Here is a 27,491-nt window from a genome sequence, read left to right as displayed (position 1 = left end):
GCAATCAATGCTACAATAACCTTGTTATGTAAACACACTTTATTAAAATGCTCCATCTTCAATTTTTTTTTAAAGATATGACTTATGTGTTTATCGTTCCACTGCGTAAGAAATAGTGATTTGATACATACAATAGATTACGTTGTTTCAATAACGTGTCATAGAATACCATTGGGAAAGTCATATCGTGTCTTTTACCAATCACAGAGCGCAATTGTCAGAACTGAATGGATATTTTGACATTTTAGGTTATTTACAAAAAGAAAAATATAAATAAAGTTGAAAAATTTCGAAGATTTAAAAAAGTTTGAATTAAACACTTTTAGGATATCGAGTGTCTTTACTGAAAAACTACTGCATTACAGAGTCTCTCAAATCCCGTAAAGCTATTTTAAAATGTATAAGAATAATTTATTTAACAGAAATCCTAAAATTTTTTTTTAATGGGTATCAAGTAAATAAAAACCACACGGAATCAGGCAACAGAGTCTCTCAAACCCCTTAAATATATTTTAAAAGATAAAATAAATACTTGTTTTAAAAAAAAATTTAGTTATTAATGAAAACTAAGTAAAGAAAAACCACACGGACTCAGGCAACATAGTCTCCGAAGCCCCTTAAAGTTATTTTAAAAGATACAGGAACTTCTTATTTAACAAAAAAATTTATTTTTTAATGGGTATCTAGTAAAGAAAAACCACACGTAATCAGGCAACCGAGTCTCTCAAACCCCGTAAAGCTCTTTTAAAAGATACAAGAACTACTTATTTAACAACAAAAATCGTTTTTAATGAGAACTAAGTAAAGAAAAAACCACACGTAATCAGTCAACAGATTATCTCAAACAACTTAAAGATCTTTTAATTTATAAAAGACAATATTATATAAAAATAAAAATTAGATTTTTATGGGAAAAAAGTAAAGAAAAACCAAACTGAATCCGGCAAGAATCTCTCAAACCCCGGAGAGCTCTTTTAACATATTCAAAAACTACTTATATAAAAAAAACACTTCTATTTTAATGAGAACAATGTAAAGAAAAACCACACGTAATCAGGCAACAGAGTCTCTCAAACCCCATAAATATCTTATAACACATAAATTAAATAAATAATTAAAAAAAACTCTTAGTTTTTAGATTAAGCAAATAAGATTAAAACTACCCGTAATTAGGCAACAGATTCTCTCAACATCCATAAGTATATTTTAAAAGATCAAATAAATAATAATTAAAAAAAAAAACTTCTATTTTATAGTGCACGAATTGAATACAAACCACAAGGAATCAGACACCAGAGTCTCTCAAATCCCTTAAAGATCTTTTAAAACATATAGAAACTAATTATTTAACACAAACAATTCGTTTTTATTTAGCACTAATTAAAGGAAAACCAAATTGAATCAGGCAACTGGGTCTCTCAAACCCCTTAAAGCTCTTTTAAAATATAGAAGAACTTCTTACTTAGCACAAAATATAGGCAATCAAATAAAATTGGAATTCCGGTACACGCACGAAAATAACTGAGTTATTTTTACGTCACAATTTTCACCTTAAAACAATCCTAAATATATTAGAAACTAGAAAAGACACACCGGTTTTTCCGACATGGATTAATGACCTGTAGAAATATTTACCTATAGGACCGGTATTGCGTAAATCTCTTTGAAAGGTGTTTGGCCTATCGTATAAATTCTACGTTCCATACATCAGCAACTTTATTGAAAGCAGGGGGAAAACCATTATTCAAAATCAACGAAGAGAACAGGATTTAACGACTAAGACATATGGCTTTCACGCACTACTCTTTTTCATGCTCAGATGTCGTGGCTACACCTACAAGCAGTTTCTCAACATTTACGTTCACTTACCTCAATTAAACGACTTTCTAGTGGAGAATATACTAACAAGTGTATTTAATATTTATTTTTGTGCCCTAATAATAAAATTTTACAAATATTTTTTTGAAATTTTTTATTAATAAAAAAAAAATTTTATAAACGATAAAAACGACTTTTCTACTCTTTTAGATTTCATCCACTACTAGTTATTTGTCAACAACAACTAGTGCAGGTAGATTATCTGAATTCACAGTGTACTAATCCTGATGTACTGCAATGCCAGGGTCACATTTTCTACAGTAGAGTGTGACTTCACTCTTTGCATATTTCTTTGTATAGTCAATGATACTATTCTCATTCATTCTATAGAATTCACATGTTTCAATTTGCTTATTTGAAGCAATTTCACAAACAGTGTCCCCAAGTGTCGAATCACATTCCGTCACAGCCAAATAAAAATCAGTGGGCTTATAATCAAAACACCCATTGTCTTCCCAACGATGACGTAGAAACCATATTCTTTTGTTGTTCCAACAGTTGAATCGATGACCCGGTTCCTCCTCCCAGAACATTTTAAAACCACGACGATACCAATCTCGTAGTAATAAACTAAAATCACGGTTAGGATTCTTTCCAATCATACCGGGATATGTACTCTCCCACTTATTACATTTATTATAATGACAATCGGAGCATAGGTGGCCTCTAGGATGGGAGTCAAATACCTCTTCAAGACAGGAGTTAAAACCTTTAATTTATTCAGCATATCTTCTAAGCACTTTGCGAGGGTTGCATAATCTAAACATTTCATCATACTCATCAATCATTTCACAAGTCTCACATGATGATGATGACCAGCTGCCCAGTGAGTACATACATAACGGACATGTATGGAACATTTTGTCATATGTTGACGCTCTCACTGCCACAATGAAACTGAGCTAGCAACTACTAAAAATTTTCTGGGATAGAGAGAGAGAGAGGAGTACATCATCCTTGAGCACCATCTTTTTCATGAAAAAGGTACTAAATTACTAAAACAATGTTTATAAACACATCAACAATATCATTTTGCCATTTCGTGACCAATATATCAATATATCTGGTAAATGCATCTGGATCACGACATAGAAGCTTCATGCAATATTTTAATGATGGAGAATCAGTTTTCATTATATCGACAAGCATTCCCCGAGAAAATATCTTCCTTTGAATAGACAACTCTAGAAAATCATCATCTAGAATCAAACGTTTTTCCATAAGAACTAGATTCCTCATGATTCGATCTTTCTCGAATCTATCCATTTTTTAGAGTCCTAACTCTCTCACAACCAACTTCAGACTAATCAGAATTTCTTTTTTCTACTCTAGAAAATATACGCTTGTCTACTATAGAAAGAAAAAAAAACTATTGATTTAGAAACAATTTTATTGAACATAATCACAATAATAATGATATTCACTGATGTATTTTGTTCTCATCAATATATTTCGATAGGACATCTAATGCTGACCGAAGTTTATTTATATGGAGAATATTCACTTTTCCAGCAAAACATAGTTGCTCCTCCTGCTTAAATTTGCTTAATGATATCACGTATCTCGTATACATAATGTCCCATTCAAGACATAGTCTACAACCAGCAGTTATTTCCACAGCCACATTGGGTACTCGGATATCATTGCTGCTGCTGCTGTCAGTTCCATCATTAATCTCCAATAATGTAAATGCACCACTCATTTTTTTTTCTCTCCACTAATATCCTCTCAAATAAACTATTCTATTTGAATTAAATTCTCTTACTAATATGAATTGTAAAGAAAACTATTCCTTTTATTCAAATCCCCATCACCAATCAAGTTATACTCGTTCCTCTTTGAAAGAGTGTAATGCCCTGTAGAAATGTTTACCTACCAGAAAAACCTGTTTGGTACGTAGGGGCCATAGAAATGGAACTTCTTAGTCTACTCACAGGAATGCCTTGGCAAATTTCAGAGACAGAGGTAACTTGTTGTACTTAGCTCGTGCTTCTTGTTCTTCCATAAGTTTTGAAAATAGAACGATGACTCCAATGATGAATAAATGAATTTTCCTTGTCAAGAAAATCTGGTTTATAATCACACTGAGAAGTTATGCAATTCACAGTTTGGTCAATCAGCCAACTTAAAAATTACTTTCACATGATGAAAATAGCATCACGGAATGAGTGCGCATAGCCAACTTAAGCAAAGAACAAGAGGAGTTTTATATCAGGGGGGGGGTTAAGTAAAAAAGCACCACTGCAAATCCATTGTGTTCAATTTTCTGGGGGAGTCTGCGATACAAATAACGCGGTGAGAAATTTTGCTCGTATCTCCCATTTACACAATTTTTGGGAAATCCTGGGGGGGGGGGGAATAGGAGACTTGGAAAGAAGCATAAAATACATGTAATTCTTGAATAGCTTACAGACGCATACACAAAGTTGTAGAGGTCTTTTGATTCCCAAGAATTCCGCCCCTGAGTGTATGCCTGCATGCTGTATTTGCAAATTATGTAAAAAATAAGGTAAAATGCGAGCGTTATTTTCTTTGGGGGGGGGGGGGAGCGGAGTGTGTTTCACTTTCTTTGTCACTAATCCTAATTTTATGGAATAGTAGGTTTAGGACAAGAGCTGTATCTTCAAATTAAAAGCTTTGGCAATAATTATTGAAGTGGATCAAATCGATTTGCCTTCTGAAACTGCTCACGTGTTGGAAATATCGTACCGAAAAGCCCTAAAATTACAGATTTCTACCGTTTTCAAATTCCAACTATTGTTCGTTCATTCAAGTAAAAGTTATACTTTCATTTGTCAGAGTCCTGCATAAAATTATAGATAACCCCCTGCATAAGCCCCGAAAATTGGCGTCCAACAAAGCTATTCAATGTCAAATTATTAGTTTGTTATTAATCTTTATTTCGTGGGATTGCTATAATGTAAGACTTTTCCCTTGAAATTGAAAGTTTGTATCAAAATGAATCATGAATGGATTCAGCTGATTCAGCTTCTGAATGGCTCAAACACCAAAAGCACTGTATCTCATAGCCCTAAGTTTAAAAATCCTTACGATTTTTAAATTCCAGCTGTTGTTCATCCGTTCAAGTAAATTTCGTGTTTTCATTTGCCACAATCTCCATAACACCATAGACCCTGTATAAACCCCGAAAAAGCTATTCAGTATTCAATGGTAAAATTATTTGTTTGTCTTTAATAATTGTAGATTTATGATATTAGAGTTCATATTTTGGAATTAAAACTTTTTGATAGAAAGCAAAAAAATTAAAGTGGAATCGATTGATTCGGCTCGGAGTAGATCATATATCGAAGGTGCCCTATCTAATGGCTCTTATTTAAAAAGCCTAGCCACGTTTTGAAGATCGGCTATTATTCATTCATTTAAGTAAATCTGTTCATGGCCTTCGTCCGTAAGGAGACCACAAAAACGACGGACGGAGAACTTGGACTTCAGCAACATCAAGATAGCCCAGTTATCACGTACGACACCAGATAGAGCCCTTACGCACGATCTAGCAGGAGATGTGGCCCCAAAACGTCCAAAGAAGACAGTTGGGACCTATTATAAGATACAGTTTTAACTTATTCACAACCCTGCATAATACCACAGAAAACCCACCACACATACCCCGAAAATTGGTGCCCAAAAAACTATCCAATATCCAATGGTCCAAGCGTTTGTTTGTTTTTCATTTTTATTCTGATTAATTTTTATGACACAAGAGTTGTACTTTGAATTTTTTTTTAATAGTTAAATATTTGGTACTTTTCAGTTATTCCGACCACACTCAAGTTCTTGATCTTAATAAAACCGGTTTCTCTCTCTGCGTTCGGAGATAACTAGCTTAGTCTCAGTGAGATAAACTACTATGCCGGTATATTTTAATTAAATATTTAATATACAGAGTTGGTTAGGCATTTAATATAATGCGTTCTGGACGGCCAGCTTCTCATAATTCTCTGTTGTAGTTTCCATAATTTTCTTTCTAAAATATTATATTTTCATCATTTTTTGGTATATCTCATTATGATTAACCTAACTTTACTTCTTGAGTGTGTGGTCGGGATAGCTGACAAGTACCAAATATGTCTCAATAGATTGGGCCCCTGAATTGCTCACAAACCGATGATACTGTATCTAAAGGCTCTTAGTTTAACAACCCTTACCGTGCTTTGAATTCCCGGTAATTATTCCCTTATTTAAGCAAATATACTATTTTAATATATTCACAACCCTGCAAAAAGCCATATATGACCCCTACACAAGCCCCAAAACTGGGGCCCAAAAATTATATTCAATATCCAATGGTTAAAGTGTTTGTGTGTTATTTATCTTTATTATCAAGAATTTTTCTGCCATAAGAGTTGTACCTTGAAATTTAAAATTTTTGAAAAAAATATATAACTAAAGCGAACTCACTCGATTCGGCCTCTGAATGGCTCAGAAACTCAAGGCCCTGTCTCTGAAGGCCCTAAGTTTAAAAACCGGTTATTTTCTATACATTCAAGCAAATTTAATGTCGTAATTTTTCACAAACTAGCATAAAACCATGGATAAGACCCAGAGAAACCCCGGTAATTGGCGTCCAAACATCTATTCAATATCCAATCGTTAAATTGTTTATCTGTTAGATACATAGATAAGTGTATAAAGCCAAAAATACGGCCATGAACACAAAAAGAGCACAAATATAATAAACATACGTCGGTGATCATCATAAAACACAAATATAATCATTCACAGATGAATGTTATTCATCTGTGAATGAATAACAAGGAGCGACGGGAGAGACAAGGACAAGGAGAGTAAGTAAGGAGCGACCCGGCTCAATGGTAACCGAAACTCTAAAAAACGGAATTTTGATACCAATAGATACATCAAAAGAATCAGATTTTAATTCTGATTTCAAATATATACGTTTCATCAAGTTTAATTTTACTTATCAAAAGTTAAATGACTGAGAAAATTTGGCTGATTTTAGAAAAAAGGGGGGAACACACTCTAAAAATTATAGAACCTTCATGAAAATCACACTATCATATTCAGCGTATCAGACAACCCTACTGTAGAGGTTTCAAGCTCCATTCTACAAAAATGTGGAATTTTCCATTTTTTGCAGGAAGAAAGGTGACGGATGCGTGTTTATTTGTTTTTTTTTTTCCCAGAGGTAATCGTATCGACCCAGTGATCCTAGAATATCGTAAGAGGGCTAATTGGAACGGAAATTGAAAGTTCTAGTGCCCTTTTTAAGTTACCAACAAAAAAATGGAGGGCAAATAAGCCCCCTCCCACGTTCATTTTTCCCCAAAGTCACCCGATCAAAATTTTGAGATAGCCATTTTGTTCAGCATGGTCGAAAATATTATAACTATGTCTTTTAGGATGACTTAATCCTCGAAGCCCCCAGGAGGAGGCCTGAAAGTTATGAACTTTACCCAATGTTAACATATAGTATTGGTTATTGGGACCCGGCTCAATGGTAACCGAAACTCTAGAAAACGGTATTTTTATACAACTAGATACATCAAAAGAATCGGATTTTAATGCTGATTTCAAATATATAAGTTTCATCAAGTTTAGTCCTACCCATCAGTTACGCGCCTGAGAAAATTTGGCTGATTTTCGAAAAAAGGGGGAAAGACCCCCTAAAACTTATAGAACCTTAATGAAAATCACACCATCATATTCCGCGTATCAGAGAACCCTACTGTAGAGGTTTCAAGCTCCCTCCCGCCCTCCCCCCCCCCCGAAATCTCACGATTTTTTTCATTTTCCCATAATTTTCTGATTTTTCTCACAGAATAATGGGTTTGAAGGATTTGGCCCCTCCCGAAACAAATTGCCCCCCCCCCCGAAACAAATTCCTGCGTACGTGCCTGGGGTCGGGGGTTATGTAGGAGGATCTTTCCATGAAGGAAGTTTTCATGGGGGAAGGGACATTGCTATGAAGGGGACGCCAGACTTCCCAGCATTATTTAAAAAAAAATCAGAAATTAAATATAAAAAAACAAGTTTTTCAACTGCAACAGCAGCAACATCAAAACTTTAAACGAACAGAAAATATTACATATATGATTGGGTTCACCCCTAGTCAACACCTCACTCTTTAAGCCAGAGATTTTTTAGTACTGTCGTAATAGCTGCTTATTCTATTTATAAACTTTGATTATTAAGGGGTCATTTTTGAAGAATGGGAACAAAATTTAAACTTTAGCTTGAAGAGAAAAGTATTAACTAGGGAGCAAACCCCCTAGTGTATGTATTGAAAGTATATGAATATAGAAGTTTCTTTACGTAAGTTAATTCGTAAGTTACGTATATTTATTACTAATAAAAACGTTCGTAAATAAAATGAAACAAGTTTCGAGAAACCCATTTAACCAAATAAAAGTAAATTAATATGAAAATTTTGTTTTTATTATTCATGTACTGTGAGCCAAGACCAAAACCTGCATTTATTAAAAAACGTTCAAAAATTAAATAAAAAAAACAAGTTTTTTTAACTGAAAGTAAGGAGAGACGTTAAAACTTAAAACGAACAGAAATTATTCCGTATATGAAAGGGGCTGTCCCCTCCTCAACGACTTGCTCTTTACGCTAGAGTTTGACTTTCTCACAACTCTATTTTTTTTAAACAATAAAAACTTTAGCGTAAAGAGCGAGGCGTTGAGGAGGGGACAGCCCCTTTCATATACGGAATAATTTCTGTTCGTTTTAAGTTTTAATGTCGCTCCTTACTTTCAGTTAAAAAAACTTGTTTTTTTTTATTTAATTATGATAAAAAGTTGTACCTTGAAATTAAAAGTTTTTGAAAAAAATAGAATTAATGTGTATTCAATCGACTCGCCCTCTGAACGTCTCAGAAATTGAAGGCATTAGATCTAAAGACTCTAAATTTAGAAACCCTTACCATTTTTTGAATTCCGGTTATTGTTCGTCCATTTGAGTAAATTTCCTGTTTTCATTTTTTCACAACTCCGCAGAAAACATCAGACTAAAACCTGAAAAGAGAGGTGTTCAGCACATCAACAAATCTGGGCGGATTTTTGATATGTGATAGCTATGGTATGCATTTTATGGGAATATTTCCAAAAATAAAATAAAACTATTGAATCGAAACATAAATTTCAAGGATGTATTGTTTTGATAATTGTATTACTATAGTGATTGAAACAAAGGTAGGGATTATCAAGAAAATAAAGCTTGTTGACACTATGAAATCGATTATTGGTAATTTTTGGCTCAGTTCTTAATTTAGACAGGATAAGGGTACATTAGCGATGCAAATACCTCATCCCTATGAGGGCTAAAAATACGACCAAATTAAAAAGATATACAAAAATATTAAAACTTTAAAAACAATATGCATAAATTTATAAGAAAATACATAAGAAAATATCAGTAAATAATATAGACATTTTAGACTGAAAGAGAGACAAAATAAGGAGCGTAGCTCAAGCATTTTTATTGGGGGGGGGGCAAGAGGGGTCTACATCTGGAGAGTTCGGGGGCATGGGTTATATACTAATGTAACAGTGCATTGAAACTAAATGCATTGAAGCTCAAAAATTTAATAATCAAATTGGCAGTTCTAACTGCAATGGCAGGTAGCTCTTCTTAGCTGCAATCCTTCACTTATCGACAGCTGTGGTTCCCTCGCAGTCTCACACCGACGATATAGTCCTAATTACTGAGTCCCTCCGTGATTACCAATCCCAAGTCGACATAGTCCAGGTGTCTACCAACCTTTTCGGGATGACCATCAACACCACGAGGAAGAAAGCTGTACGCTGCTCACAGAAACCGAACTCCAAGCTAAATTCTAGCCTCCAGCTTGACTTACTTACTTGACTTAAGGCTCCTGCTGAGGGTTCGGTGTAGAGAAGGATGAGACCGGTGCCTCCAGGTTGACCTATTGCTTGCCAGGCTCGCAGCTTCATCCACCGGGATGTGGGCTTGGGCGAGGAATTCATCGGCCTTGTCATTCCACTTAGTGGGGGTGGGTGTCCTCTGGGTCATTTCCATCCGTGTAGGGTGGGCTCGAAATCGAGTGCGACCCGTGCTGAGGCGTCGCGTGACATGCGAAGGAGGTGACCGTACCACCGACAGTACGCTGGGCGAGTTGCGTCTAGAAAAGAGTTTGTGCCGTACGTGACAAGAGGGTCTGGCTGCTAACGAAGTCAGTCCAGTAAAGTCCCTCGATTCTTCGGAGATGTTTCGTCTTTGCGACATTGACGGCGCTGAGGATAGATTTTGCAGCTGGCCACGTCTCCACTCCATACAGCAGCACGGTGCTGACTGAAGCATTGTAAATGCGCATTTTGGTAAAGCGGCTTATTTTTGGCTTTCGCCAGATGCTGCTAAGCCTCCCAACCAGTGCCGAAGCTTTGGCTATTCGAGATGTAAGCTCTTTTGTGATCAAGCCATCCTTCGACAGAGTAGATTAAAGGTAAGTGCAGTCTTCAACCACATCTACTCGGTTGCTTTCAATGTTGACTTCCTTTACAGTAGAACGGGACGTAGGGGGCTCAAGGAGCATAACTTTGGTTTCCTGCCAGTTGATCTTCAATCCAACTTTCTACTTCTTCTGAGAGCACCTGGAGAGCTTCGGTGACCTTTTCGACGGTGTTCGAAAATAGCGGTATGTCGTCAGTGAAGTTAGCATCAGAGAGTAGCCGGTCTCCGAACTGAAGACCGAACTGAAGGTGATTCCTCGTGCTGGTCATAACATGGTCTATGACGCAGTTGAAGAGCTCAGGAGCGGCGGCGCAACCTTGCCAGACACCAATCTTCACCGAGAATGTAGGACTGCGTCTTCCATTGACTTGCACGCAGCTCTCCGCATCATCATATAGCTTTTCAAAAAGTGAGCAATATTGTTGGGTAGACCCGTATTTGTAAGTATCAGCCAAAATGAACGGCGATCAACAGAATCGAAGGCAGCCTTAAAGTTCACGAATGCGATGTACGCTTTTCGGTGGAACTCTCACGTCTTCTCGATCAACTGGCGCATAGTGAAAATTTGCTCCGTCTTCGACCTGCTGTGCATGAATCCGGCTTGCTGGACTGTTCTCTTTCTACACAAAAATGTGGAACACCTGTCCAGGAGTGACAAGGTGAAGAGTTTACCAGCAACCGAGAAAAGCGTAATCCCATGATAGTTGGAGCAGATTTGACGGCTGCCCTTACGTTTCCAGAGCGGCAACATGATGCCAGCACACCAGTCGTTCGATATACTTTCCGTCGTCCATATAGCCGAGGAGATTAGCTGGAGCCACAGAATCATCGCTGCACCCCCGTACTTGAGAAGTTCTGCAAAATACCACAGACGCCAGGAGCTCGATTATTATTTAATCGTTTCACAGCATTTCGGATCTCAGAGGTGGTAAACGGTTGCAAAACGAGGTTGGACGTAGCATCGGGTGTGGCCATGGCTGCTTGAATCAGATCTGGGTCGGGATGAGCAACTGCCTCGGCGTTCAAAAGCAATGAGAAGTGACTACTCCAGGCGGAGAGTTGGCCTGCATCGTTATCCAGCATGCTCTATCCGGCGCAGCTCTATCACGGAAAGAGTCTCCTGGGATATCCAGGTTTATTCTTGTGTCTGCTACGGCCAATGTTATTGCCAGCAAAATCGAGTATATTATCTTTGAAAGACCTCCATACTACTTCAGGGTCGTCCAGAACTTGGAGGCAGCTAAACCGGTTTGATATATCGAGAGCATACTTCTGTTGCATCTCAGATGTAGCCAGACTACTCAGATCGAACTTGGTAGGCCGTCTTTCTTGTCGTTGCGCTCTCAGGCTTAGCCTCAGCATGGCGACTACCATCCTATGGTCTGTGTTTCCAAGCTCGGCCGACCTACAAGTCCAGCAATTTGTTATTGACGAGCGCCAGCGACCCGAGATCATAACATAATCGATCATCTTCTTTGTCTGGCCGTCGTTACTATACCAAGTGTATTTGTGTATATCTCGTTTCTGAAAAAGCGTGTTTGATATGACAAGATTATGTATATTGCAGAGCTGGAGGAGTCTTTGTCCGTTGTCATTCAGTGGATCCGGAGTCACAGGGCCAAGAACACTTCTCCACACGCCCTCCCTGTCATTTACCATCGCGTTAAGGTCTCCCAGTAGAGTAATGATGTCGTGGGGTGGGACTCGTAGATGGGGTAACTGAGAGCTCTGTGTAGAGCTGATCCTGCACTTCTGCAGAACTCGGATTGGTGGGAGCATAGCATACAATAATTGTCCACTTTCCATGCTTGTGCTGGAGCTGAGCCATTAGTATTCTATCTGAAATTTGTTTATAAGAGAGAAGGCATCTCTTGGCTCTGGCGTTCAGCATGAGGCCTACACCATTTGTCTTGCTTTTTGGGTCACAAGACCAGATCAGGTGATATTCTTCACCAATATCCTCGGACTCTCTTCCGACAAGACGGGTTTCCGTAAGACCAACCACAGCTACATTGAAGCGTTTTAACTCGAAGGCAAGCATTGATTTAGCTCCAGGAAAGTTGAGTGTGAGTACGTTCCAGGTGGTGAGTCGTATTCCACCTTGGTGAATAAGGTTCGTTCGATGGTCTGAAATCGGTCCAGGGACATGCTGGGTTCGTGGAAGGTAAAGGGGGGGGGGTAGGTCATCCTAGGCAGTATCATCGTTTTTCGTTGCGGTGAATATTTTGGGTGGAGGGTTGCCCAACCGACCCTAAACCTTGAAGGTGATAATATAGAGTGGGTCGAGTAATTTAACTATCTTGATAGCTTATTTGCCTCTGAAAACAACCACTCCAAAGACATGAAGAGACGCCTGGGATTTGCAAACTTCAGTTTTAAAGCTCTGATGCCCATCAAGAGGGAACAAGAACCTATCAAAAATGCTCAAAGTGTTCAACTTGATCATCATTCCTATTGCCACTTATGCCTGTGAATCTTGGACTCTTAAAATTGATGCATAGTGCCGCCTCGCTGCCTTTGAAACAAAACCACTCAGACGACGAATTGCTGGTATCACTTACCATGATAGAGACTCCAAACCAAGCTTCTCCGAAGTTCGAAGGTCAAACACACAAAACTTCAGCAATTTAGACGTCAAGGGCCATCTTGATGGCATTAGCATTTAGATTAGCCATTCAGATGGTATAGAAAGCACTCGTCTCCCGAAGATAGCCTTTGAAGGCCGGGTACACAGTTCTCGCGCTAGAAGGCCCCTCCCCCCTAAGGACAGGGGCAGTTGATTTTTCGTCACTCATTTTGCCGTATCTTCTCCGCCTGACTGAATATACATTTTCTAATAGGAGCTACATCAACAAACCGGTGAAAGAAGAGGCCCCAAAATGACTTTCGGGGAAAATGGGCCCTTTTTCGGGGAAACAGAGCAGAAGAAAAGGGAAACACAGTGAAAAAGAACATAATCTTTTGTTCCTTTTATAAATGCGTAGCCTCCAACTCCGACCACAGAACACCTACGTATGCACCAGGTTGTAAGCATTACGAGGGGTTGTCCAATCAATCAATCTATTTATTCAATAAATAAATTCACAAAAAAAACACTTCAAAATAGACTCCCCCTTAAGGATATAGGGCCAGGAAAAAAACAGGGGAGAAACAAAAATGAAGCAAATATATATAAAAAAAAAACATTTTCAACATAATACATTCACATCTTCAAGATACAACACAAGAGAAAAAATATGTAAAAAAAAAAAAAAAAATCAAGTCCCCCTCAGAAAACCCCAAACCAAAAACTAGCGGAGGACTATCGCATGAATTATTAAGATTTCCAATTGTATATTTGAAAACAAGCCACGAGATGCTAAGCACAAGTCAAACACCCCATACAACAAACATATCTAACCCAACCCGGTAGTCCGTTCCATTAGAAAAAAGGTGCTTAGCTGTTATGACTACAACACTCAAGTTCTTTATCTAAGTAGAACCGGTTTTTCTGATCATGTATGAAATTCATTTAGTTTGCGATCTGTATTGACATACAATAGTGACCTAGCCTAACCTGACATCAACGCATTCTGGGCGGCCTGCATTCTAGAAGTTTCTTCTGTTGTTTCCATAATTTTGTAATAAAGTATTATATTTTCATCATATTTTGGTATATGTCATTAGGATTGAGCGTCAGAGAAACCAGTTCTACTTAGGTGAAGACTTGGGTATTGTAGCTATAACAGATAAGTACCGAAAAACTATAATAGAAAAAGACTCAATAAACTTAAGTCATCAAGACATTAAAATAAATTCTTAATAGAAATGGTACTTGTCTGTTAAACAGAACATCCTCGAAAAGTGAAGCTAGATAATGATAATGAAATACTTTAGTTTATACAATGCTTAGTTTATATAACTAAGCACGGTCAAGTGCTTAGTTTATATAACTAAGCACTGAGGACGGTCAAGCGGAGGTCTTGACCGAAATATTTGCATAATTTTTCAATTTTTTCACTGGCTGTTAATTGTCCTCGTTTCCTTTCTTCGCGATTTTTTGTTTATACTAGATTTCCACCAAGAAAATCATCAGAAATCACCAGTATTTCACAAAAATCACCAAAAAAATCACCAGAAATCGGTGGTCAATAATGATATGCTTTACACCAAAAAGATGCGTCGGGCACCCTGAGCTAAGACATTATGTTTTTCAAAGGCCGTCAACTGCTCAGGAAGGAAGAGAAATTATTTCTAAAACCACGAAATTCCCGGCAAAGACTGAAGTTGTTACCTAAAATCCTGTTACTGGACACGAAAAGCCTTTTTATTTATTTAATTACTGTTATACTTTTCTTTGTCTTTGCTTTGCAAAATCTTTTCTTTTTCTTTTTACTTGGTTTCCATTGAAAAGAATAACCCCAATAATCCTCTTTAGTCCTCAAATCGAATTTCATTTGCTTATGAGCGTTTTTAATCCCCTTACCATAATTGGTATCCTTAGTGGTAAACTTTAGCTCTGAAAAAGACGACTCAAAAGGGGTCAATTTCTTATATATTTAATTTACTTCCGGGAAAATGTCGTGGGTCAAGTCTAAGCTGAAATATATGACAAATGATGATACGTTTTTTTTGTCTCGCTCCCTCATCGAGAGCCCCTTGAGGCTGAGCCTCCTTGTTTCTTGAGACTCTTAAGTCCCTTGAAAAAAGCCTAGAATAGGCTGCTGAATCTATGTTCATGTGGGACTATGCTTTCTTTACCTGAGAATTTTCGTTTTTTGTTTCTGAGCCTTAATCCGTTTTTATCACACATGGGACGCACGTGTATGTATTTATAAATTAAAATTTGTAACTATTGGGAAGCCGATTGCCAAGCTAAAAGGATACACAGAAGCCCAAAATGACGCCACTCTAGAAATAACGAATAAAAACAAGACATAAAATATGAAAGTCACTGATTATTTCATCTCAGTAAGACAGCGAAACCAATCTTGCATGGAAAGTCAACCAATTTTGTAAAAAAAAATCACCAATTAAATTAAAATCACCAGATTAAAAAGAAAATCACCAGAAATCACCAGATTCAAGAAAATCACCAAGAGGATGAAAAATCACCAGATCTGGTGATAAATCACCAGCGGTGGCAACCCTGCTTGTTCCGTCCCGCAAGGATTATTTTCACCACCCCGCGCAACACACTTCACAATTAGCGCATGCACGAGATTTGCTACCGATCGTATGTGATTTTTGGAATTTAACAACACCTCACAGCATTTTTCACCGCAACCACTGACCGCAACTTTTTTTCCTATTTTAAATAATCCTAAACGAAAATGGAGGTAAAATAAGATTTTAGAAAAGGTTTTCCTAGTTGATTATTAATGAAAAAAAAAGTTATTCAGCAATAATCATCTAACAGTGTAAATAGATCTTTGTCACGAGTTGTCACATATCAATGTAAAAGAAAAAAACCTGCTGAGATTTCAAGGGCAGTGGTAATTTACTTTAACGAATAATTATATGCACAGAATGCAACAGTTCTGAATGTTCCTTTGGTACTTGTCTAGAATCCGGTAGTCATGCGAGAAAGACCGCATCGAGAAAGACCGAGATGCTATATGAAAAATAGGTTTTCTCTGCCTTGTGAGGTGTTGCTCACTCCGTGACAAGGATTTAAGCTTTAGTTTTTTGGGGTTTAGGGGGACTAAAAGGTACCTAGGTTAGGTTGGGTTACATATTTAATATGTGCCATGCCTTACCCCCTCCCCCTAATGTGCAAATATATAGCCCAAATTTGTTTCTGAACTATTATATTTTCATTCTATTTTGTTTTATTTCATTAGCATTAACGAAACTTCACTTCTCGCGTGACTACCGGATTCTAGACAAGTACCATTTCTTTATAAGGATCCAAAGAATTTTTCGAGAGCGTTAAATACAGAGCGGGCTGTCGTGTGGAGCCTGAAAGGGCGAGAAAAAGTAAGGGTCGATGAAGAAAAATGTCTTAATTAAACAGCTTTAGAGTCTGAATGAAGTCTGACTGCACTTAGTTTCAAAATTCAATACATTTAAAGCTTCCAGCTGCTTCCTTTTGTCATGTTTGACAAATTTGATCGACAAACTTTCTTTCCGGAATTGCAGCTGGCTCAAGTAAATCTGCTCTCTGAACTTTTAGAATGTGGCACTTTATTTGCAAATCGCTTGAACACCTCCAAAAACTTAATACAAAATAAAAAGATTCTTACTGAAAATTCTACCGAATCCTGAGATCCATCTCCCGATTTTCTCCCAAAAATTGTCAAGATTTTACAGATTTTTTGAAAAGATAAGTGGAAACACTGAGCAAACCCCAAGTGACCTGATGTTTACGTTTTGCGTTCTTAAAATAGTTTGATATTTATTAATCAACTAGTCTAAAAGCCTGTCAAGTGAAAGGCAAAATAAATCGTTGTGCACACTATTTTGTGAGAACCATAGAAGAAATTTACCTCCTTTCCCCAAAATTCTAATGGTCCTTAAGCTCCCCCCCCCCAAAAAAAAAACAAAACAAAAAAAATTTTTGTAAAGTTCTAACTCAGTAGTCAGTACCCGAGCCATGAGACAAAATAGAATTATACTCCAAACTACGTATAAAATCCCCGCGTTTTATTGAAACCTATTAACTGCTTGCAATATACTGAATGAGATTGTCACTTGTATTTAAGCAAAAAAAATGCAAACTATCTTCTGAACATCCAAGAACCAACTGATCTGATCTAGGGTCGCCAGGGAAAGTTCCCTGCTTTACAGCATCAATTCGTAGTTTTGAAGCTAAAATCTCACCAACACTAATCAAGCAGTTTGTGGTAAATTTGATCAAAAGAATCACATGTTCATGCTGATTTTAAACATATAAGTTTCATCAAGTTGTCATACCCATCAAAAGTTAAGAGCCTGAGAAATTTGCCTTATTTTCAAAAAACGGGGGAAACACCCTCTAAAGTCATAGAATCTTAATGAAAATTAAATAAAAAACAAGTTTTTTCAACTGAAAGTGAAGAGCAACATTGAAACTTAAAACGAACAGAAAGTATTACGTATATGAAGGGGGTCGCCCCCTCCTCAACACCTTGCTCTTCACACCAAAGTTATTTAGTACTTTAAAAAAAGTCTTATTGTTCTAATTAAACGGCCCTGGTGTTTCATGAGTCATTCGTAAAGAATTGGGACAAAATTCAAACTTTAGAGTAAAGAACGAGGTGTTGAGAAGAGGGGTGACCCCCTTCATATCTGTAATAATTTCTGTTCGTTTTAAGTTTTAATGTTGCTCCTTACGTTCAGTTGAAAATGCTTGTTTTTAAATTTAATTTCTGATCTTTTTTTAATAATGCCAGAAATTCTGGTCCAACCTCCACGGAGAAACCCCCTCCCCACGGACATATCCTCTAGACAATTCAATCCCGGTGAAAATTTATCCCGGACAATTACTCTTAACCACTCTGCGCGTAAAATTGAGACGGATAAGAGAAAGCAAGACATATAAAAAGAATTTTGTATAAGAATTCTGGCAAATTCCCGCGGTATATAATTTCCCCGGACAAGTTCACTCCCTGGGAACTTCCCACCCATGGAAAATTCCCCCGTGGAAAAACCCCCAGCATAAAATGAGACCCCCCCCCCCCACCCGAAAATGTATGCATGCATCCCAATAATAACTACTATGCATAAATAAAGGACAAAATTTATAACTTAAAAACCTTTCCCCTGGGGCTGTGGGGGGGGGGCATTTTATACCCAAATGCATAGTTATTGGGCCTTTTAACTATGATAAACAAAATGGCTATATAAAATGTTCATGGGATGATTTTGGGTAAAAAAGGGACGGGGCAGGGGGCCTAGTTGCCCTCCAATTTATTTGGTCACTCAAAAAAAATTTAATTCCGTTCGAATGAGCCCTCTCCTGATTTTCTAGGATCCCTGGGTCGATATGATCACCCCTGGAAAAAAAAAAACAAATAAACATGCATCCGTGATGTTTCTTCTGGCAAAAAATACAAAATTCGCCATTTTTGCAGATAGGTGCTTGAAACCTCTATAGTAGGGTTTTCTGATACTCTAAATCTGATGGTGTGATTTTTCATTAAGATCACTTGAGTTTTAGGGGGTGTTTCTGCCTTTTTTCAAAAATTAAGAAAGTTTTCTCAGGCTCGTAGCCTTTGAGGGTAAGACTAAACTTAATTAAACTTATATATTGAAAGCAGCATAAAAAGTCAATTCTTTTGAATTAGCTATTGGTATCAAAATTCCGTTTTTAGAGTTTCGGTTACTATGGAGCCGGGTTTCTCCTCACTTACAGTTCGTTACCACGAACTGTTTGATCACACCATCAGATTCAGTGCTTCAGAGAACCCTACTGTAGAGGTTTCAAGCTCCTATCTGCAAAAATGTGGAATTTTGTATTTTTATGCAAAAAAAATCATGTATGGGTGTTTATTTGTTTTGTTTTTTTCGTTGTTTTTTTCTCCAGGGGTAATCGTATCGACAAAGCGGTCCTAGAATGTCGCGAGAGGGCTCATTCGAACGGAAATTAAAAGTTTTAGCGCCCTTTTTAAGTGACCAAAAAGTATGGAGAGCAGCTAGGCACCTTCCCACGCTCAGTTTTTTCCCAAAGTCAGTTGATCGAAATTTTGAGATAGCCATTTTGTTCAGAATAGTCGAAAAATCTAATAACTGTGTCTTTGAGGACGACTTAATCCCCCATAGTCCCTGGGGGAAGGGCTGCAAGTTATGAACTTTGACAATTATTTACCTATAGCATTGGTTATTGGGAAGTATACAGACGTTTTCAGGGGGGGGGAATTTTTCAGGGTAGGTGGTCGGGGGGAGGGGGTTACGTGGGAGAATCTTTCCATGGAGGAATTTTTATGGGGGAAGAGAATATCCACGAAGGGGGCGAAGGAGCGATCCGACTCAATAGTAACCGAAACCCTAGACCAAAACAGAAACCTAGATAGCCTACATCGAAAGAATCGGATTTTTATGCTGATTTTAAATATATAAGTTTCATCCAGTTTAGTTTTACCCATCAAAAGTTACGAGCCTGAGAATATTTGTCTTATTTCCGAGAAAAGGGGAAACACCCCTTAAAAGTTGTAAAGAGGACTCAACTTCTATCTGCAAACATGTGGAATTTCGTACTTTTTGCCAGAAGCAAGATCACGGATGTGTGTTTACTCCCCCGTCCCTTCTTTCTCAAAATCGTCTGATCAAAATTTTGAGATAGCCATGTAGCCAAAAAAAAAGTAAAATTGATCCGCAAATTTTGTTTTAATTATTCATGTACGGTGAGCCAAATTCAAAATCTGCATTAATTAAAAAACGTTCAGAAATTAAAACTTAAAGCGATCAGAAATTATTTCGTATATGAAAGGGGCTGTCCCCTCCTCAGCACCTCACTCTTTACGCTAAAGTTTGACTCTTTCTCACAACTCTTCTTTTTAAAACAATAAAAAGTTTTTCGTAAAGAGCGATGCGTTGAAGAGGGGGCAGCCCCTTTCAAATACGTAATAATTTCTGTTCGTTTTAAGTTTTAATGTCGCTCCTTACATTCAGTTAAAAAAAAGTTGTTTTTTTAATTATTATATAAGATCTGGAATGTATATTTTTAGGAACATTTATACTTATAAAAACACATAAGCGTTATTTTCATCAACTATAGTAGGCAAAAAGAGAGTAGAAATTACAAGTGAGGTAATTTCTCTGTTTTGTATTTATTAATGCCTAGTGATCAGGAAACACCTTGAGAAAGTGTAAAGAAATAGGCTTTGAATAGATTAGGATAGAGGAGCAGCGTGCGTAGCTGTGTTGGCCGCAGGCGGCTTGGTGTTGCAGTGAGTTGTTAGCAGTAGTAGGAGTACACCTACTACTACTACTACTGTTAGTGTACACCGTCAAATGTACGGTGAAATTTTGTTATGCACAATATTTGCCTAACTTATATTGATATGTGTGCTATATTCCCCAGCCTGAAGTCAGAGGCAGCACAGTCACGTCAACAAAGTAAAGCGATTTGTTTCCCATATATGATTCATTTACTTGCTCTCCCACCAATTCGTGTAGAAGGGTGGTTGTAAAACTTGAGAGGGGAGTCCTTCAGTCGAGAATTGAAAGTTCTAGTGCCGTTTTCAAGAGCTAAAAGTGATAGCAGGGGACACCGCCCTTGGTTTGAATATTGCTGTATAATGTTGAGATAGCTAGGATAGGTTGAGATAGCTAGGATACATTTTGCGGATGAAGGATGACAGATTGCCAAAGATCCTTTTCGGCCAGCCATCTATGGCCAAACCAAGTACAGGTCGTTCCCGAATGGGGTAGAACGGAGGTCGTAAGGAAGCATTTCAGGGGAATTTGGACTTCCTGTGCTGGTTTAAAGAGAGAGGCTTTGAATAGATTGGAATGGAGGAGAAGCGTGGGTAGCTGTGTTAGACTCAGGCGGCTTGGTGAAGCAGTGATATGCTAGTAGTAGTTAGTAGTTAGTTTACTCTTCTAATCCCCCCCCCCCAATTAATTGCATCAAGGTAATTTGGTCCTAAGCAAGATCTGTGGTCACTTCGGATCAGTATGAACAATTCCCCTCATTTCCTTGTCATACCAATAATTATTCTTTTTTAAACAATAATTAACGTTTCGTCGGAAATAGTAACAGAAAAGTTCATTTTCACCAAAATTTAGGCTGATGTTTAAAATTTTAGCATAAATTTTATCTAGGATAAACTAAATTAACAAAAAAATTTACGTAATCAGTGACGACGATGGGGAAAACGACGAGTAATTGGAAATAATCAGAATGGCGGTCCCAAATAGACTATGATCAATTTCTGTTCATAATCAAGCAACTTAAGTGGATTTCTCTTGCGTATATAGCTAGTTGTCATTACCTAGCCACGTATTTCAACGTTCCCACGTTTAATTTTGAGGTTTAGGGGAAAGGGGTATAAATTTTGAGAAATTTTCCGGCAGACAGACGAATTAGAATTTCGGTAAAAAAATCGACGAGGACAAAATGAATAAACAAGAACTGATAAAAAAACAACAACAGAGATATTTTTAGCCAGATATATGAAAGGTATTTCTATATCGAGGGGTACAATTTCCTCGATAAATGGTTACAATTCTCTCGCAGTATTCCAGCTTTAATTAGGAGAAAGTTTTCGGGAAGACGGAAAATACAGAATTTCGGCGAAAAGACGAAAAAAAGTACAATAAAGAAAAAAATCAACAGATATATTTTAGCCATATATGTGAAAAGTGCTTTTTTAACAAAGAGCACAATGCAGACCCAGTGGTGGATCCAGGGGGCGAGGGGGCACCCCCCCTAAAGTAGACTAAAGTAGTGTAATTTACTTAATTAACGCAAGTTCGCGTTAATTAAACTTGCTCCTAATGCAAGTTTATCGGATCAACCTATTTTCCGCCCCCCTAAAAAAATCCTGAATCCGCCCCTGTGCAGACCTAAGATTTCGCCTGATTTCTGACAAAATTCATCATGTAAATAGACAATAACAAAATCTTGTAAAAGATTTGGACACAAAAAATAGTGTCCAGATCTTTTGGACACTATTTGGGCACTTTGGACACTAATTGGACACTATTTGGACATAAAAAATAGTGTTTTCCTCTAAAAGATTGGTAAAATTTCCTCGGAAACAATGCTCTTTTATTAGTCCCCATCGACCAAGGTCGGACACAAATTCACCTACACGAAACCTTGTTGGTGGTAGCGGTGCAAGTTGTGCAACAAGAAAATCTCCAAAATCTACGTTTTTTGGTCACATGATTCATAATTCCAATTGAGATCGGGAAAAAGTGCGAAAGGTACACTGCTATGAGTATAAGCGGGTTGAATAAACCATGTTAAAATTTGGGCCTTAAAACCAGCCATAGCACCCCCAACTCAAATTTCACAGCTCTTATGATTTCCTATAGCGTCCATACGATCCACTTATTACTTCACTCCCCTTATCCCCAAAAAATCTTCCTTCAACCCTTCAACTGATCTTAAGGGTATTTGTATCTCTTTACGGACCCTTATTTGCTCTGCTGGGAACATAGACTAGATTCAACACTCGAACATGGGTTGAACAAATTTGGAATCAACAATTTGTTTTTCAATACCATATCAGAAAGGAACTGATCGAGGGGTTATCCACTTTCCACCAACTGGTGTACATCTCAGAGCACCAGGCGCACCGCACAGTTTTTTCACGTATGGCAGAGTCTCCACAATGCGTGACACAATTGCGCCACGCTCATAAAACTTTCGCCGTGCTTAGCACGCGCCTCCTGGTGTATGTGGTTTGTAAAAGTTGGCAACCCCTCGGTATTGAGAATAAGCCAAAATAATTAGAAACTAGCCTACTTTTGCGCAAGAGAATTAAACCGAGATTTTTTAAAGGTTCATTGCTTAAATTTCGGATCTTATCCCAGTGAGATGCTTCCAGTGGCGTCATTTGGGGGTGGCAAGTGGGGGGTGAAGTTGCCCCCCCCCCCCCAATAAATTGAAAAAAAGCTATTATATATTCCATGCCCCTTGACTCTCTGGATGTGGAACTTGTTTGCCTCCTCAATAAAAATGCTGGAGCTACGCCCCTGGATGCTTCGATGCTGCATTCACGTATGTTCTTCTCGAAATCTTAAGAAACTAAGAATAATGAAGAAATTATTCGTTTGGGCGAACAATTTCTCTCAAAGGGAAGCAACATTTCAAAAGTAACCACATTCCGAGGGGTCGCCGACTTTAAAAATAGCGTAAACCAGGTGTCGCGCACCAAGCGTGGCGGGGACTGTGCCATGTATGGCGGCTCATTGGCACCCGTGGCACCCTGAAACTTGCACCAGATGGTTGAAAGTGGACGACCCTCGCTACATTTACTGCTATAGCATAATGTCAAAGTAGCAAAATTTTGCTACTTTGATTTCAAAACAAAGATAGTTAAAAGTGCTAAAATATAATACTAAAAATTTAGTAAACCCCCCTTGCATTATTATTCTAGGTGAATGTCTAGAATACCGACTCTTCAGAAGGAGACGTCCTAGAACAGAAAGAGACACATTTTTATACGGCTAATTCTATGTTCATTTTATGGTTTCTTCTGGTTTCTGACAATTCACTCCCTTCCTTCCCGTCTTATGGTTAGTATAGCCTAAAGCTATGTAAAAAACTAACATAATAATTGATGAAAACTGATTCAAAAACAGAAAAAACGGGAAAAACAAGAATACATAATTCATTGATACTTGCTGCATATTTATGAGGAAAAATACCACCATTTTTTATGTTTTTTTTGTAAAGCCTTGGGTTAGTGAGATCATTAGAGGGGGGATGGAGATGAATTGTCGAAAACGCGAACAAAACTATAAAAATTAACATAAAATTAGCAATATAACAATCAGTCACTTTTTGTTCGAGTATGTCCTTTCTGAAGAGCCACTGTTCTAGACCTTTACCTTATTCTAGTTCTTAGTTTGCTCTACTCCCAACTAGTGTATCCCGGTAATTCCATTCCACGTAAATAGATACACATAGTGCAAGGTATACGATGCCACAATATACGTTAATGAACCACTAGTGAGTAGTGACCCCGCAGAAAATGTCCTGGTGGAGATATATAAGTTATAATAGAGAAAATCTTCAGGTGTTTGTCCGAAAATAAGTCTTACCACGCATAGTTTCCCACAAACCGTCTTTTTAAAACGTAATTACCTTCTGTGTGAAATTTTGCGCCAGTAAGAAGGACATAAAGGTTTTGAGCCAAAAGATTTTCCCCAAGTATTCCCTCTGTTTCTGCTTGGTTCAGCTGTTATGATCCAAAATGCATTATGCTACATAATATAGATTTTAAATCAATGGGTAACTGAAAAAGGTGTTAAACCTTTTTCGATTGTCATTAAAAGACAACTATTGACATTACAAGATTTTTTAAGACATGCAAGTTACAGAAGAGAGACATTAAAATCAAATTCTTACTATTTTTAAGAACAAAAATTATATTTGATTTAGCTTTAGCAAAGAAAAACTGAAGTTTGGAAACACAATTTTGTTGGGAAGAAACAGCAGAACTTTTGACAGAATCCTCAAAACATCAGGGCAACGTTAGCGTACTTGGTCTGGCCAGAAATTTGACGCATGACAGCTTCCATTGGCGTGCCGAAATCGGTCACTGACAATAATAGGATGCCTCAAAGCATATCGTTCTAGAGGTTGAAACTCTGGGACAGTCCTGCGCTCAATGGCTGTTTCTCAGATTGCAGACAAATTATTACATCGAGATTGATCGACATATCATGAGTGATCAATATACAGCCGTTTTAGGAGTATACCTAGATCCAAGACTGACTTGGCAAAACCAAATCAACTGTGTAAAAAATGCATGGATGCAAAAATTACTCATCCTTAAGCACCTGGTGGGGTCAAAGTGGGCTAATTTCCAAGAAATACTCTTTGATTTTTACAAGAGGTTTATTCGTTCAAAGATTGAGTATGCCATTGAAGCATATGGAGAATGTAGTAAGACTAATCTTGCCAACTTAGAAACAATCCAAAATATGGCTAGCAAAATTGCCCTAAGTGCTGCATGCTCAGTGCTCCTCTAACAAAGTGAAACACTTTGACCGGCCTGCCCTCTATTTTAGAAAGATGGAATACGCTGATCATCAAATATTACAGCAAGATACAAGCTATAGGTCATGAGCATGATATTTTTAAGCTCACTTTTGCCAAAGATGGTATCTCCCATAGTTTGACATCTATAAGCTCATGGAAAACATTTAACGAGCTTGTCCCATCTTGGAAACTTGGCTCACCCTGTTTCAGTCATTTTCTTGTCCCTCTAGGATGGCAAATGTCACCTCCAAGTCTTTCACCAGAGTAGATACCCTTGCAAAAGACAAATTACCTGCCAATCCAAATACAGACACTTTTTCATGAGAAAATGACCACTTTGTGTCCAGATTCTCTCCAAATTTACACTGATGGCTAGGTCAGTGTAAATTGGCAGCAAATGCAGCTCTGCATCTGTTATCCCAAGTTATGCACTGAATATAAAAACCAGACTTCCTGACAATACTTCCATCCTCACTGCCGAGCTATCGGCATTAAAAGAGGCTTTAAAGGTCATCAATATTACTCTCAGACTCCCAAGGCGCCCTTCAGCTCATTGATAATATCCATTAGAGTGCTAAGGATACAGAGCTGAGGACAATCAGAGATCAATTAATCAGTCTCCAAAATAGCCTTATTAAAGTCAAGTTTCAGCATATCCCCAGCCACCAAGGCATCCAATATAATGAGGTAGCAGACCAGCTAGCTAGTAGCTCCTTGAATAATCCAATAAATCCAAATTTGAAGGCCCAGACCTTCAGAGACATCTTCAGAAGAAGAGTTCCTTCGAAAACAAAAATACCCATTCCATCATTATTTCCATCAAGGGCAGATAACATTCTTTATTATAGAATAAAAAGCAACTCTTAGATCCTGAGGAAACAGGAGTTTATTTGGCATAAACGAGCCGATCCATATTGAGATTTTGAAACTCATTTCCAGAATCCTTGAACCACCTTGATTTTGAATGTCAATGTAGGACCTATCCAGCAGGAAGTAATAAACATTAAGAGAATCTTCAGGTAGGCAAAGCTCCAGCCTGACATGAACATTTTGCTGCTCTCAAACCTGCCAGCTAACACTGAAAGACATCTATACAAAAATGTTTTAGATTTCCTAAGACATAACTATATCTGAGAGTAGTTCACATAGAAGGTAGCAAAGCAAGACTTATTCCTGACCAAGGCCAAGGCCGTACCCAGGATTTTTTTTTTCGGAGGGGGTTTTACTCAAAGATTTTGGGTACGGCCTTGCCATTATCCCCTGTATATTGAAAATCGTCGTGAAGCCAAAACGAGACCGAAGTGGACTCCAGAATGCTTGGCACTTGGTAAATTTTTCGTTATTCATATTATTGACTTACGAATAAAGTGAACATACCACTCGATACCTTTTTTATGCTCTTTTCAAATATAATAATCATTTTTGTCGGAAATAAATTTCACCCCCACCCCTATATATTCCAGTTCAGGGTATATATTTGCACATTAGGGGGGTTGGGGGTAAATTTAATTTCTGATGCAAATGAGAGGTAAGTTTAAACTTTCCTAACACCCCCCCCCCCGTCACTAATGTGCAAAAATATATCCTGAAGTTGTATATATAGGGGTGGGGGGTAAAATATATTTCCGACAAAAATGATTATTATATTTGGAAAGAGCATAAAAAAAGACATCGAATGGTATGTTTACTTTATTCATAAGTCAACAATATGAAAACGATAAGTTTACCTGGCATTTCAAGAAGAAGAAGAAGAAGACTTCAAGTGAAGGTGTACATATTTACCGCAAAAAGTCTTCGGTTTTTTCATTTACTATCAGTTCATTGCCTATCGTTAGTAGTAAGTACGCCTAGCAATAATCCCATTAGAATTATTAAAACTATTTATTTTATCTATTTTGATCAAGCATTGATGGTTCAGTGGTAGAATGCTCGCCTGCCACGCGGGCGGCCCGGGTTCGATTCCCGGTCAATGCATTTTGTCTTACACAAAGTTTACTTGCATTTTTTGTTCTTCGGATAACAATGAGATGATTCCTCGTAAAAAATATATTAAAAAATATAGACAATTTTTGGTACTGTTCTAAAATCCAGAACACATGCAAGAAGTGAAGTTTAGTTAATGGCAATGAAATAAAACAAGATAGGATGAAAATATAATACTTTATGAACACATTTGGGCTATATATTTGCACATTAGGGGGGGGGTGGAGGTAAAGGATAGCATATATTAAATACAGAACATGCCCAATAACGTGGGAAATGAAGTTTCTAACAAAATAAAACAAAATAAGATAAAAATATAATAACTTAAGAAAATACATGTAATTATAAAAACTGCGCCCAGAAGGCAGAAATATCCTTCAGAATCGCGGTAAAATAACCTGTGTCTTTCCAAATTGGCGAATCCCAAATTGTAATTTTAGCATCCATGTTCATTCAATCCCTTATCATTGCAGACAAACAGGTTTTTATCTGATGTTAGTATTATCACTGCTCGCATGCGTCCTGCATTTTAGCACAGTACCCAATTTTTTAT

At 37.6% G+C, this 27,491-nt stretch overlaps 1 protein-coding gene and 1 non-coding gene across 3 annotated transcripts in view; one reads left to right on the top strand and one right to left on the bottom strand.

Moving 5' to 3' along the window:
• The window catches only part of ced-6 (PTB domain-containing adapter protein ced-6), a 123,578-nt gene that overhangs the window by 42,766 nt on the left and 53,321 nt on the right, over positions 1 to 27,491 (bottom strand). For both annotated transcript variants that reach the window (XM_089099630.1, XM_089099631.1), the window contains exon 2: positions 8,789 to 8,879. In XM_089099630.1, coding sequence (XP_088955756.1) covers positions 8,789 to 8,843 — 55 coding nt within the window. In that variant the 5' untranslated portion in view covers positions 8,844 to 8,879. The remainder of the gene's footprint in view (positions 1 to 8,788; positions 8,880 to 27,491) is intronic.
• Positions 26,859 to 26,929, top strand: TRNAG-GCC (transfer RNA glycine (anticodon GCC)). The gene has a single exon. It is a non-coding gene; the product is annotated as a tRNA-Gly (tRNA).

The sequence above is a fragment of the Artemia sp. Qi Xiang Cuo genome, chromosome 13, assembly GCF_049724085.1.
Source record: "Artemia sp. Qi Xiang Cuo chromosome 13, ASM4972408v1, whole genome shotgun sequence".
Classification (NCBI taxonomy): Eukaryota; Metazoa; Arthropoda; class Branchiopoda; order Anostraca; family Artemiidae; genus Artemia; species Artemia sp. Qi Xiang Cuo.
The sequence above is the reverse complement of the archived record's forward strand: the minus strand, read 5'-3'. Positions and strand labels throughout refer to the sequence as shown.